At 39.4% G+C, this 13,768-nt stretch overlaps 1 protein-coding gene across 1 annotated transcript; it reads left to right on the top strand.

The window, feature by feature from the left end:
* Positions 1–3,685: 3,685 nt before the first annotated feature.
* LOC141763504 (GTPase IMAP family member 7-like) lies at positions 3,686–11,081 on the top strand. The gene is made up of 3 exons (XM_074627981.1): positions 3,686–3,820; positions 8,327–8,386; positions 9,886–11,081. The coding sequence occupies exons 1-3, from the start codon at positions 3,799–3,801 to the stop codon at positions 11,004–11,006; spliced, it is 1,203 nt and encodes a 400-aa protein (XP_074484082.1). The 5' UTR covers positions 3,686–3,798; the 3' UTR covers positions 11,007–11,081.
* Positions 11,082–13,768: the final 2,687 nt, after the last annotated feature.

Consider the following 13,768-nt stretch of genomic DNA (forward strand, 5'->3'; position numbering starts at 1 on the left):
ATTTCACAGACCGTGGGAAAACGGAGCTAGTCTGGAGTCTGGAGTCTGCCGTCCAGCTGCCGTCTATGAGCCGGCTGTCAATCACTCACAAACTCCGACCAAACGGTCAAACTAGGCAGCGCTGATCAAATACAGCGTCGGCGTTAGGGGTGGGCCTTGGGGTTCCAGGCCCGTCCAAAAAGGTCACTGTGCCCCCTCAGCTGAATTCTCTCCTGACAAAAAAACTAAACTGAAATACATCTACAGCTGTGAGTAAAATTTAAGTCATACAATTTGGTAATGGAAGGACTTAACGCTGCAAAGCAAAATAAAGCACAAAACATAGCTACATTTAGGAAACAACTACGACATGTACTTGGGCTTGATTACATTGTTTTCTATCTGAGTGTTCCAACTGGCTTCGAACGTTTTGAGATGAGCTTTTGTCGGACGCCCCGCTTTTATTTTTTCCTGTCACTCGCATTGAGAGCGCCGCAACATGGACAAGGAACGGCTGATTAGTTTAGAAAAAATGAGCCGTCAGGGCCGCCGATAGCGGAGAGAAAACCGGGTCAATTGTCCTGGATGCAGATGAGGGTATTAACTTCATTATTGTCACTTTGAGCACGAACATTGACGCTCGCAGTTATGTGCAGTTATTTCACTAGTGAAACTTTATTACGAGCTACCTGTCAAAAAATATAACAGCCACCTCACTCATAATACTACTGTAAACTAATGGTTAAAACAAAACACACAGCACAAAAGTGACAGCTATTAAGGTGAGTTAAGGTGAGCCCCACACTGGTCAAGAACCCATTCATGATACTTCATCATCACGTAACAACAATGAAGGTTGGTCACACTCGACAGCTCTGAGTCTGGACACAACACTGGTATCGTATGTTCTGTTTATAGGACCACAGAACATTTCAAGCACACCTAGTTCCATTTTCATTCAGGGCGAACAGACGTGTGCACTGTTTCCTGCAGTTTCCTGCCATTTCTTGTAAATGGTGGAAGGAGGGGTGAGCAGTGAGGAGGAGACAGCAGCTCAAGTCTGATAAACAGCAGACTGACTAACTGTTTTGCTGGGATATGGACGATTCGTGCCTGACTTATTTCTATATGGATAATTGAATTAATGAATTCATTCAGAAATGTTTCACTCATGCTTTACTCTACAGGTTTGTATTTTTTTGATTTAGTTGGTAGACTTCCAAAAAATTAATTCTAATCTACCGTTAGCGTGACCTAGAAAGTTTTAAGTCAGTACACAGCAGGACAGCTATACACACAAAAATGTGAAATTTGTCTACAAGCATGTGGTGTATACAATTCAACATGTATGAAAAACAAAAAAAGTATTTAACAATAATTGAATAATGAAGAAATATTTAGATGTAAATGGAGCTATACGTTCAAGGGAATTCCTCAACATCTCAGTACAATGGTGATGCAATATTTTTGTCTTCAATTGCAAGATTATATGACATTTCTTTATAGAAGTTATAAATTCCGGTTATGAAAATGTAATCCTGCTAATGGAAAAATAATAACTATTCATCATTTATATCTTTTTTTTCTTAATTTACTTCTTAACAAGTCAGATTTGGTCTTCCATACTGTGACCAAAAAAACCCTGCTTCAACTGAGCTTTCTGTTTCACTGTGATGCACTGGCGTGTTCAGGGAGTGGCCTTGGGTGGCACAGGCCACCCCTGAAATCTGATTGGCCACCCCAAGTGCCACCCCAATATCTTAAAATATGATTGGCTATATGCCCAGTCAGAGGCGGGCCACGGCACTGAATGTAAACTGCACTCTTGTTTAGAGTTGCAGTTCCTTCTCAAACCTGAGAGGCAGAGATGCGCTAAAGTAGTATGTATCCTGCAAAAAAAAAGGCGCGAAGAAGAAGAAGTTTGAGGCGGTGAACCTACAGGTGAAACAAACTCAGTCTATCGAAGCAACACGTCTCTGGAGCGTCGTCGTGAAAGATGTGAGTAGCCTACATTTTACTACACTCACTGTGCCTGTAGTTAAAAGCTGTAACGGTAGTAAGCTAAACATTTACCCTGTCTTGTTTTATTTCTTTTTATTGTAATTGGCACAAGGCTGTCATCATCTCATCTCATTAGCAAACACTGTTTTGACTGTCAACGATGTTATGTTAGACCCGTGTAACATCAATTACATTTCGTTTTCATTCGTGTGTATGCACAATTATCTATTGTACAACATATAAGAATGTCGTGCATTATGGGGACTATTACAGTATGAAAAGAAATCAGAATATAAAGGATTTCTTCAAAAGAAAGAAATCCAAAATAGAGCCAGAGCAGGGGCAGAGCAGTCAGTCAGAGGATGAGAGCCAGCTTGTCCTGAAACAGCCTTCAGCTTCAGCTGTACACATAGGTATGTGAAATCCTGATAGTTCAAGTTTGTTCTCATGTTTGAACTTACTCATTTGGTTTGACTGTAACATACCACTTAGTTTACTTAGGAAAGGCTGATTGTATTATCATTCTAATCACAGCTTATGTATTATTATAGAGTCACATGTGGATGGTAAAGATGAAAGACCCTCAACATCACATACACATCAGGGTATGTATGAATTTACCTTCTTTAAAACATTATGTGCATTGATTCGAACTGGGATATTTCACTTATACTATAGTGGCATATACTGTCATTAAGCGTGTAGACAAATTTAACAGTACTGGTGTGAAAAGCCTAAATGTGACAATTTGACATATAAATGAACTGATACAATCTCTGTATTGCTTCAGGTGTGTCCAGTGCTGACAATCCAGAGGTTCCTGCAGGCCATGCACAGGGGGATAGTGGTGTGGCAGCCCCTTTTGGCGGGCTCGGACCTATTGGTATGTCTTAACAATTCATTTTTCATATGAAGTATAATATACTTAATATTTTAGGTACATTATCATTCTAATGACAACCTATGTGTTATTGCAGAGTCAGGCGAAGATTCCTGTGATGAAGGCCCCTTACCGTTACCCTTATAAAGTGACTGTTTTAGAATAAGGATTTTCTTTTGTATGTAACCTACTTTGGGAATTTACAAATTATTTTGGCATTATTTAACAGTTCACTTTACAATGTTAAAACAAGATTTGCTGGTATGTGAGGAGGGATGTGACTTTTGTTTATACCTGGGAGTTCAGGTTTCTCTGTTGCTGAGAATACTACAGTAACTTACTACACTGTGGCACATGTGACAAGTTTTGTCAAGTAAATGTTTTGCCCAAACAGGCTTATTTATTGTAATTTTGTTGGCACTTTATACAGAAAGTGCATTGTCTTTTTTGTATGTACTGTATATCATACCTTGGAAGGTTGTTTTGAGGTTAGAATAAAGTATGGTAGTTTTCAATCACATTTGAATGTTGCCTTTTCCTGAATGTTGTGACTAGTAGGTCTATTCTTGCTTGCAGTGTTAGTAAGTGAAGTAGATATGGGTTGTGGAGACAAAAATGGTAAATTAATGCTATGCCGACACCTGGGTGTGGGTGTGTATTTTCTTGTGTGTGTGTGTGTGTGTATGTGCGTGCATACGTGAGTGTATATGTCTGTGCGTAGGCGCTCCTGCTCACACTTCATGCCACCCCTGCATAAATCAGTGCCCCACTGGTGCCACCCCTATCAAAAATGTCTGGACACGCCCCTGCTGTGATGTCCACAGTCTAACCGTTTGTAGGTGTGGTTTTCTGCATGGAGTCATCTGACAGTAGAAGCAGCAGAAAGACTCTGAAGACTCTGAGACTCTTCACCAGTGCCTGCAATCTGTGATCCAAACATGGCCAGCAAATACTACCACGGTAAGTCCTGATACTACTATACTCATGTAGTTAAAGGTGACATATGCTCATTTTAAGGTCAGGGAGAAATTAATAACCAAGATTACATGTTTCCCTGAAGTTTGCCTTAGGGAAATACTGCTATACATATCTCTGTCACATCATGTTAGCTTAATATTTATGTATAAACTCTGGCTGTATTCGGAACCGCATACTATACTAGTAGTACGTACTGATTTGGCCAAAAACAGGCTACGGTCACAACAACAGCAGCCAAAAGCGGCTCGTTTCTTACATTTTTCGTAGCTATTTCATCACTAAATTCACTTCTGAAAGTTTTTGAGGCGAGAAATCAACTCTGTAGATTATGAATATCGGCAGTTTTACTAAATTAGGTGGTGAATCGAACATTTGTTCCACCGTTGTCGGAGTTCAGAAGCTCCACAAACTGCCGTGACAGCTAGTTAACGCCTGCCGGGGTCGATACCTCGTCAGCCGGGTAGACACGCTCAGAGACCGCTATGAGCTGCTGGAGCTCTCTAGAGACCGGTCTGTAGACGAGGGGCTGTTATTTCCTTGTTGACGGATAGTTTGTTTAAATATCACAACACAGATGTCCATTATAAATTAACATCAACATGTGTTTATCTGCCTTTCTGGAGTTGAAAAGCTCCACAATCACCCGCCGGCGTAGGGTCTGGGTATCATCGGACAATCCGTAATTCCTTTTGAATTCAAACATAAAAAAACATTTTTTTATTTTTTCGTTTTAATTCTGAATCAAAAAACGAAAAACGAATCCAACCCGGGTCGTTTTTTGTTTTTGTGAATTCCTTTTATCATTATTCATTTTTAATTGAGGAACAGGAGTCACGTGGGTTTTTCGTTTTTTCGTTTTAAACCGCAAACGAAAAACGGAATCACGTGGTGCTCTGTTTGTTTTTTGCTTCCAAACGAAAAACGAAAAAAACAAATTAAAAAAACGATCCGATTTTAGTTTCTTCAAGTTTCTTTCTGTCATTTTCTCTTCTGAATCGAGGAACGGAGAACAGCAGTCACGTGACCCGGAAGTGAAGGCAAACATGTCAAAATAAAAGCCAAGAAGATAGTTTGGTCATATTATAAAAGTGTAACATTATTTAAGCACAGGATCGAGGTAACAGTAGAAGATAAATAGGCTAAATAAATACACAAATAAATACATACATAGATATTTTTTTTGTTTTGTTATTTTCATTAACACATGAATGTCTTTTATCCAAAAAGTGTGTGATAAATTACAGGGAGGGTCTCTACAGGTGTTATACAACAGGGAGGGTCTCTACAGATGTTATACAGAACTCATGTAATTGACACTTTTCTCTCTCACACCCTTACTATGGGCTGTTTCTTTATGTCGGCAGGTGAGAAGCACTATGTGGCTACTCCTTTCAACACACCTGACACTTCCACCTGATCCCTTCACTCCTCTAGGAAGGCTGTAGCCGAGTAGTTCTACATCATGATAATGCTGATTTTTCAACAAGCGATTATGATATTAATGCCAGCTAGACAGAGTAAAGCTCTGTCTGTCATGACAATAGTACTGGACTGAAGGCCACTTCATCACTCCAGATACTGTAGATTTAACAGATACCTGCTGTCTTCAGATGGCTGTAAAGAGTCACCAGAGTAAAGGAAAGGCTTTCAGTACAGTTCTATTGTCATGACAGACAGAGCTTTATTCTGTCTAGCTAGCATTAATGTCATAATCGCTGATGGAAAAATCTGCATTATCATGATGTCGAACAAATTAACTAAATTACATAAGCCACCAAACAGAATACAGAAAGTTAGTGATTTCAGTTTTTTAGTGAACTCAGGCTGATTAATCCTCATATTAGACTATGATGTCTGAAGGTTGGCAAACATGCCGATTAACGATACTAATCTATCATTGACCATGATTATTGACTTGACTTTTCATCTATAAATGCGTCAAAATTGAAAATTTGACTGAAAAGAAAATCCTTGGGGATTGAGGCGTGGTGACCTCTGACCCCTACGGTGGGTAACGTCACAGAAGGCCCACTCATAAAATGCACTGACTTCACTGATACCGAATCTCCCTCCAAACTAAATTGTAAAGCTGACGGTCCCTCAATATGAACTGATCAATACAATACAATCAAACTTTATTGTCCACCAGGGTGGAAATATGTCTTTGGCTCACAAAACACAGGAAACAACAGACATTAAAAACCAGACAGCAGTTAGTAAAAAACAGAGACAGGTTATGTTACACATTAAAAACAATTCATGTCAGTGTCTGTGGCTCAGATCTGCTCAGTCGCTGTGTTGAGTTTAGAATATTGATGGCATTTGGGATGAAAGACTTTTTAAACACATGTTTAGTTGCCAGAGGGGCTCTATAGCGCCTCCCGACTGGCTGAAGAGAGGATGGGAGCTATCTGCCAGGATGCTCCTCGCTTTCTTCCTCGTCCTTTCTGTAAAAAGTTGAGTCAAGGGCTTTTGGGGTTTACCACCTATTTTGCCTACCATTGACACAATCCTAGACAGTTTATTCTTCTATCTACAGTGTAGGTGACCGTACCAGGCAGGAAGGTTAAAGGTTAAAATCCTCTCAACAATAGTTTTGTACACTAATTCTAAAATCTGCTGGCTGACACCGAGGCCACTAAGTTTCCTTAGAAGATAAAGTCGCTGTGAGCATCTCTTGAAAATATACTCTGTATTTTCAGAGAAGCTCACCTGGGAAAAAGGAATAACGGATTATCCGATGATACCCAGACCCCGGCCAGTGACGCTCACAGAGCGGCTGCAGAGTGGCGAGGGAAGAGGAGAGGGAAGAGAGCAAAAGAGGAGAGGAGAGGAAAGGGAGGAGAGAGAAGAAGAGGAGAGAGAAGAGGAGCGAGAAGAGGAGAGGGAAGAAGAGGAGAGAAGAGGCGAGGGAAGAGGAGAGGTAAAGAGCAGCCTCTGAAGGGATAGACAGATTCCTGCTGAGACAACATGACCCTTTTTAACATTCCTCTAATATCTGGAGGGAGATCAGTCCACTGTTTAGTTTCTGTAGCTGAAAAAGCAGTTTGAGTAAATGTTGTGGATGAATATTTTATATTTCCCGTCTCCCCTCGTTGATGATCCTCGTAGCTATTTCCTCACTAAATTCACTTCTGAAAGTTTTTGAGGCGAGAAATCAACTCTGTAGATTATGAATATCGGCAGTTTTAATAAATTAGGTGGTGAATCGAACATTTGTTCCACCCGTTGTCGGAGTTTAGAAGCTCCACAAACTGCCGTGACAGCTAGTTAACGCCTGCCGGGGTCGATACCTCGCCAGCCGGGTAGACACGCTCAGAGACCGCTATGAGCTGCTGGAGCTCTCTAGAGACCGGTCTGTAGACGAGGGGCTTCTATTTCCTTGTTGACGGATAGTTTGTTTAAATATCACAACACAGATGTCCATTATAAATTAACATCAACATGTGTTTATCTGCTTTTCTGGAGTTGAAAAGCTCCACAATCACCCGCCGGCATAGCTGGCTCGCTGGAGAGCCGGCCAGTGACGCTCACAGAGCGGCTACAGAGCAGCAGAGTGGCGAGAAAAGATGAGAGGGAAGAGGAGAGGGAAGAGGAGAAAAGAGGAGAGAAGAAGAGGAGAGAGAAGAGGAGCGAGAAGAGGAGAGAGAAGAGGAGAGGTAAAGAGCAGCCTCTGACTGGTTAGACAGATTCCTGCTGAAAAAACATGACCCTTTTTAACATTACTCTAATATCTGGAGGGAGATCAGTCCACTGTTTTGTTTCTGTAACTGAAAAAGCAGTTTGAGTAAATGTTGTGGATGAATATTTTATATTTCCCGTCTCCCCTCGTTGATGATCCTGTTTGTCGGACTTCATTATGAGCTGTTAGAATAAATAGTATAAACCTGCAGTATCTTATAAAGTAAACAAACATGACAGACAACAAAATCAAAGTTGTATTTTTCGATAATATTGTAATAGTGGTACGAGTTAGTTTTTTTTCCAGTGCTTTAAGAGCTGGTTTAAAGGCTAAAGCCTGGTCTAGCATACTGCTAAATACATCACTTTAACCGTCACATACTGCATACTACTGAGGAACGCAGTATGTAGTATGTAGTATGTACTGTATACTGCATACTACTGAGGAATGCAGTATGTAGTATGTACTGTATACTGCATACTACTGAGGAACGCAGTATGTAGTATGTAGTATGTACTGTATACTGCATACTACTGAGGAACGCAGTATGTAGTATGTAGTATGTACTGTATACTGCATACTACTGAGGAATGCAGTATGTAGTATGTAGTATGTACTGTATACTGCATACTACTGAGGAACGCAGTATGTAGTATGTAGTATGTACTGTATACTGCATACTACTGAGGAACACAGTATGTAGTATGTAGTATGTACTGTATGCTGCGTTCCTCAGTAGTATGCACTAGGCGGTTTTGAATCCAGCCTCTGTGAACCATAAACTTACACTCTGCTTGTCTCTACAGGTGCATTTGAGAGCAATGACCCACAGAGTCCAGTGAAGAAGAAAGCGAGGACATGCACAGGTAATGTGTTAGCATGGAGCAGTATGTGATGTAAACACTTGCAGTAACTATCAGGATGAGGGGCTGGAAAGTACAATATGAAACAATAAAAGATCTGTAACAGTAGTCAAGAAATTATTTCTGGCAAAAAAAGACACCTGATAAACATACAAAAGTAATCAAAATAATAGTGATTATTCAATTCTCCAGTGGTAAAAAATGGTAAAATTTAGCACCAAATCTGTGTAACAAATGGTATCAACCCAAAAACTGCTGCAACAATTTACGAGATATAAGTGAGAGTGGGAATGGGCATCACATACTTCTATCGTAATGTTCTAAACCCTTATACACTTTCACAATTTATTCTAATTAATTCATTCATTCATTCATTTATGTTTATTTCTGATTGATGACGAGAACAACTTGACTTCCTGAGCTGCATCTCAAATAAGTCTTCAGGTTCCCAGCTTCCAGATGATGTACACTACTTCTATGTAACATATCAGCACATTCTTATCCCAACTCATCACATACCGCCCCTCAGAGTCACTTTAGGTTTAGGCAACAAAACCACTTAGTTAGGTTTAGGAAAAAACTACATGGTTGGGCTTAAAACTACTACGTTTGTGAAGGGTAAATGAAACTGAACGTTGTTAGCACGGAACACGAATGAACAGCTGATTGTAACATGAAAGTGTATCTTAACGCACGGGACATGAACAGCGGTCTCCTGGATGAAAGCCTCGTGTTTGTTGGACCATCCACCTCCCCCCCCGCCCTGTGTGTCTCTTTTGCTCTTTAAACTACGTCACTCTCTTTAAACTAGAGCACTTTCCATGAGCGTTTAGTGTTGTCGCAGATTGGTTTGCATTGTAGTTAATAAGGGTGCCTTGGCGTCGGTATCGTACACCAACGGCCGTGACAAAGTGTCAGTATTTGACGCCCTGGGAATGAGAAAGGGCTGAGCTAATACTGAAGACCTGCCGCTGCCCGATTTGGTGTCAGAGCTGGTGTGATCCCATCACAGGATGGTCTCTAGCTGTCTTTTGGTTTTGCACCTTCAACACCTCCACATATATGCCACACATCCATGCATTGCTTGCGTTGCCGATATTGCTGATCTACACAGTATATTGTTTATTTGCCTTAGTTTAATAAATCATTATTGTATAACCTTGATTGTCACATTCCCTGAGGCAGTTTGTGACAAATATTATTTCTCAGGAAGGCATTTCAGGTTGTAAGGGTGTAACCTACTGTGCATATGGATATGCAGTCAAGTAATGCTGAGAAAACGGAATCACTTTTGAAATGAGAAACAGGTATAGAGCAATACGATATCTTGGAGTCTGTGCTTTTCTAGGTCTCTTTATATAAATCAAAGTATCAGCCCTAAAAAGATGATAAGATCATTTCTAATATCTCTAAGCTTTGAATGAAAGATTTCAAAACTGCTCCATAAAGGTCCCATGGTGAAGCAGAGCATTCATTCTAATGTGATTTATTCTTACCAACAGAACTATATGATGAGGAGCTGAGGATAGTGCTGGTGGGGAAGACTGGCACTGGGAAGAGTGCCACTGGAAACACCATTCTGGGACGACAGTGCTTTGAATCAAAGTTCAGTGCAAAGTCGATGACTGTAGACTGTACCAAGGGCAAAGCTGAGGTGGACGGGCAACAGGTTGCTGTTATCGACACCCCGGGCGTGTTTGACACCAGGTATGGCTTGGATAAAACAATTAAAGACATCTGCCAGTGCATCTCTTACGCTGTTCCTGGACCCCATGTGTTCCTGGTGGTCATCAGGCTGGGCAGATACACTGAAGAGGAAAAGCAGACAGTGCAAAGGATTCAAGAAATCTTTGGCCAGACTGCAGACAGACACAGCATGGTTCTCTTCACTCATGGAGACCTTCTTGAGACAACTATTGAGGACTTCTTGACGGAAAGCTCAGACCTGCAGGAACTTGTGGACAGATGTAATGGCCAGTACCATGTCTTCAATAATAAGCTGAAGGATCGCTCTCAGGTCACTGAGCTGCTCCAGAAGATCATAAATTTAGTCCAGAAGAACGGAGGAAGCCACTACACCAACGAGATGTTCCAAGAGGCCGAGAGGGCAATCGAAGAGGAGAAACAACGCATCCTGAAAGAGAAAGAAGAGCAAATACGCAAAGAAAAAGAGGAAATGGAGAGAAAACTACAAGAGAAATATGAAAAAGAGATGAAGAAAATGAATGAACAACTCCAGGCTGAGAGAGAGAGGGAGAGGAAAGAGAGAGAGGAGGAGAAGAAGAGGGAGAAGCAGGAGATGAATGAGGAGAGAAAGAGGGAGAAGGAGGAGAGAGAAGCAGAGAGAAAGAGAGAGAGAGAGGAGAAAGAAAGGGAGATGAAAGACATGATGAATAAAATAAATGAACAGCATGACAGAAAACTGAGAAAGGAGGTAGAGAAGTTGCAGTCCAGGTATGAAGATGAGGCCAGAGAGGAAGCTGAGGAGTTTAATCCATTATTTCCTCTGGTAGTAGCTGGTGAAGTCGTAGTTGGGGTTGGCAAAACGATAGTTGGAGGAGTTAAAGATTTGGGAAGGGGAATTAAAGGTTTGGGAAGGAAAATTGCATCCTGGTTCAAATAATGAGTGGTTCAGGCTTAAACAGAGGAACCCTCCAGAATCTCCCCCACACAGGAATATATGAAATAAAATAAAAATGATTTAATCCACAGTTAATCAGCTGTTCAAGTTAACGTTACATCTTTACAAAACGTTTGCTTCTGTAACATCAGATAAGAGCAGCTAACGCTCCTTATTGTTAGCTAATCTATAAACTAATGTTAGCTTATTGATGTTCATATCTAACATGATATTGTGTTTAAAACATGAAATGTATGATACGTATTGAAAGCAATATGTGGCTAATAATGCAAACAATAAAACTGATGTCATGTCTTGGTTATGCTATTAGATTATATAGTTTTTTATAATTGCTGTATTATCACCATTATTTCAATAAATTCTAATATTATTTATTGTTACCATCATTTATTTATGTACTACTATTTGTCTGTTATTCTGATTGTTCTTATTAGTGAGTACATAATAGTAATAACAGTAGCAGTGTTAGCGGTAGCCTATAGACTGAAAGCATTAATTATATTATATTATATTATATTATATGATATTATATTATATTATATTATATTATATTATACGGGGACCTTTACTTTAAAACGTTTAAAACTTTAAGTCTTTTCCAAAACGCACACATGACCTGGGGTTGGAAATCTTGAGAAAAAAAAAACAATAAGTATGCAAATAGTCATAATAATGACTTAGTGTATGTCCCAGATATATGTGACATGAGAATTTTTTTTTCCCGATGACCACATGCTGGCTTGTTTGTCACAATAACAGTAAAATAAAAAAATAATAAGTAATTGTTTCATATATTGTTAAATAGGTGCACAATATGACTGGGGATATGATCTAAAAGGGTTAAAAAGGCATTTTTATCATTAATCTCGACTTTAAGGTAAATGGTCAGCCTGTTCAGCAGGTCGAGTGTCTTTAATGTGTGTACAGTTTATTCAGTGTCAGTTTGTCCCCTGTTTTTCTGACTTCTGTATCCACCCCTGCTTTATTTCCAGGAAGTCCCCGTGTTAACTGTACACCTCAAACCTTGCTCTCCCCTCTCTGAGCATTTACAAGAAATGGCAGCACTTCTCTGCAGGTCCTCATGATACTGAGCTCTTCTGCTCCACCTATCTGATGAAAATGGAACAGCTGGTTAAAATGTGTCCCGCTCTATAGAGACATTTGGTTGACATTTGTCAGAGTACTCTACAGCTGCTATGCAGTTTGATTAACAGTGACTTAATATATTTATTAAACTTATTTCAGACTGTTGGTATATTTTAATGTATGCCACAAAGGATATTAAAGACCTTGGGTAACATGAACATTTTCTTTAACTGATTAAATGAAAGCTATTGATTTCTGTAGGGTGGATTAGCCTGATGTGGGACATTTTTTGAAAATGCTAAAAACAATGCTAGCAAATGTTCAGATTGGGTAACAAGCCACGCGTAGCGGCACAAACAGCCTTCTTCAGGGTGTAACCCTCAGCACACAGCTTTTCTTTTTTTGTGAGTACATACACAATTGATGATTGCAAACACCTGAGCAAAAGGCCAATAAACTCTCAGGTGACAGGTGTAAAATGTGGTCACTAGATGGCTCTACAGGATGTCAAGAAAGCAGAGAAAATAATGAAAATAAAATAAGAAAACATAGATATACAGATAACGAGACAGAAAAAAGTAAATAAGTGATAATATATAACAATTTATGGCAACAGTACCAGACCACATGCATAAGAGCCACTACAAAAACGGACTAAAATCAATTTCTTCATTTAGTCCTGGATATACTGTGGCCTTCATTTGGTGTATGTAAAAAGTTTCTCTCTGCAATAATAATTTCAGTGGATCACCACTGGTATTGTATGTTCTGTTTATAGTACCACAGAACATTCATTCAGGGCGAACGGACGTGTGCACTGTTTCCTGCAGTTTCCTACCATTTCTTGTAAATGGTGGAGGGAGGGGTGAGCAGTGTGGAGGATACAGCAGCTTAAGTCTGATAAACATCAGACTGACTAACTGTTTTGCTGGGATGTGGAGGATTTGTGCCTGACTTATTTCTATATAAATAATTGAATTAATGAATTCATTCAGAAATGTTTCACTCATGCTTTAATTTTACAGGTTTGTAATTTTTTTTAAATAAGTTCTTGGTAATTTCCAAGACGTTTCGTAGAAAGGACTATGTATTTTGATACTATGGAAGGAAATCAAGACTGTGACACTGGTGGACTTCCAAAAAAATAATTCTAATCTACCGTTAGCGTGACCTAGAAAGTTTTAAGTCAGTACACAGCAGAACGGCTGTACACACAAAAATGTGAAATTTGTCTACAAGCATGTGGTGTATACAATTCAACATGTATGAAAAACAAAAAAAGTATTTAACAATAATCGATTAATGAAGTAATATTTAGATTTAAATGGAGCTATACGTTCAAGGGAATTACTCAACATCTCAGTATAATGGTGATGCAATATTTTTGTCTTCAGTTGCAAGATTATATGAAATCTATTTTTAGAAGTTATAAATTCTGGTTATGAAAATGTAATCCTGCTAATGGAAAAATAATAACTATTCATCATTTATATGTTCTTTTTCCTTTCTCCATTTTCTTTATTTTTTTTAATTTACTTCCTAACAAGTCATATTTGGTTTTCCATATGGTGTAACCACCTCCTGTAGGAAACACTTGACACATGGCCTCAACATGAAATTCTTACTGTGTAGTGCTACACTGTAGTTACAACCTATCC

Source organism: Sebastes fasciatus, chromosome 3, assembly GCF_043250625.1.
Source record: "Sebastes fasciatus isolate fSebFas1 chromosome 3, fSebFas1.pri, whole genome shotgun sequence".
Taxonomy (NCBI): domain Eukaryota; kingdom Metazoa; phylum Chordata; class Actinopteri; order Perciformes; family Sebastidae; genus Sebastes; species Sebastes fasciatus.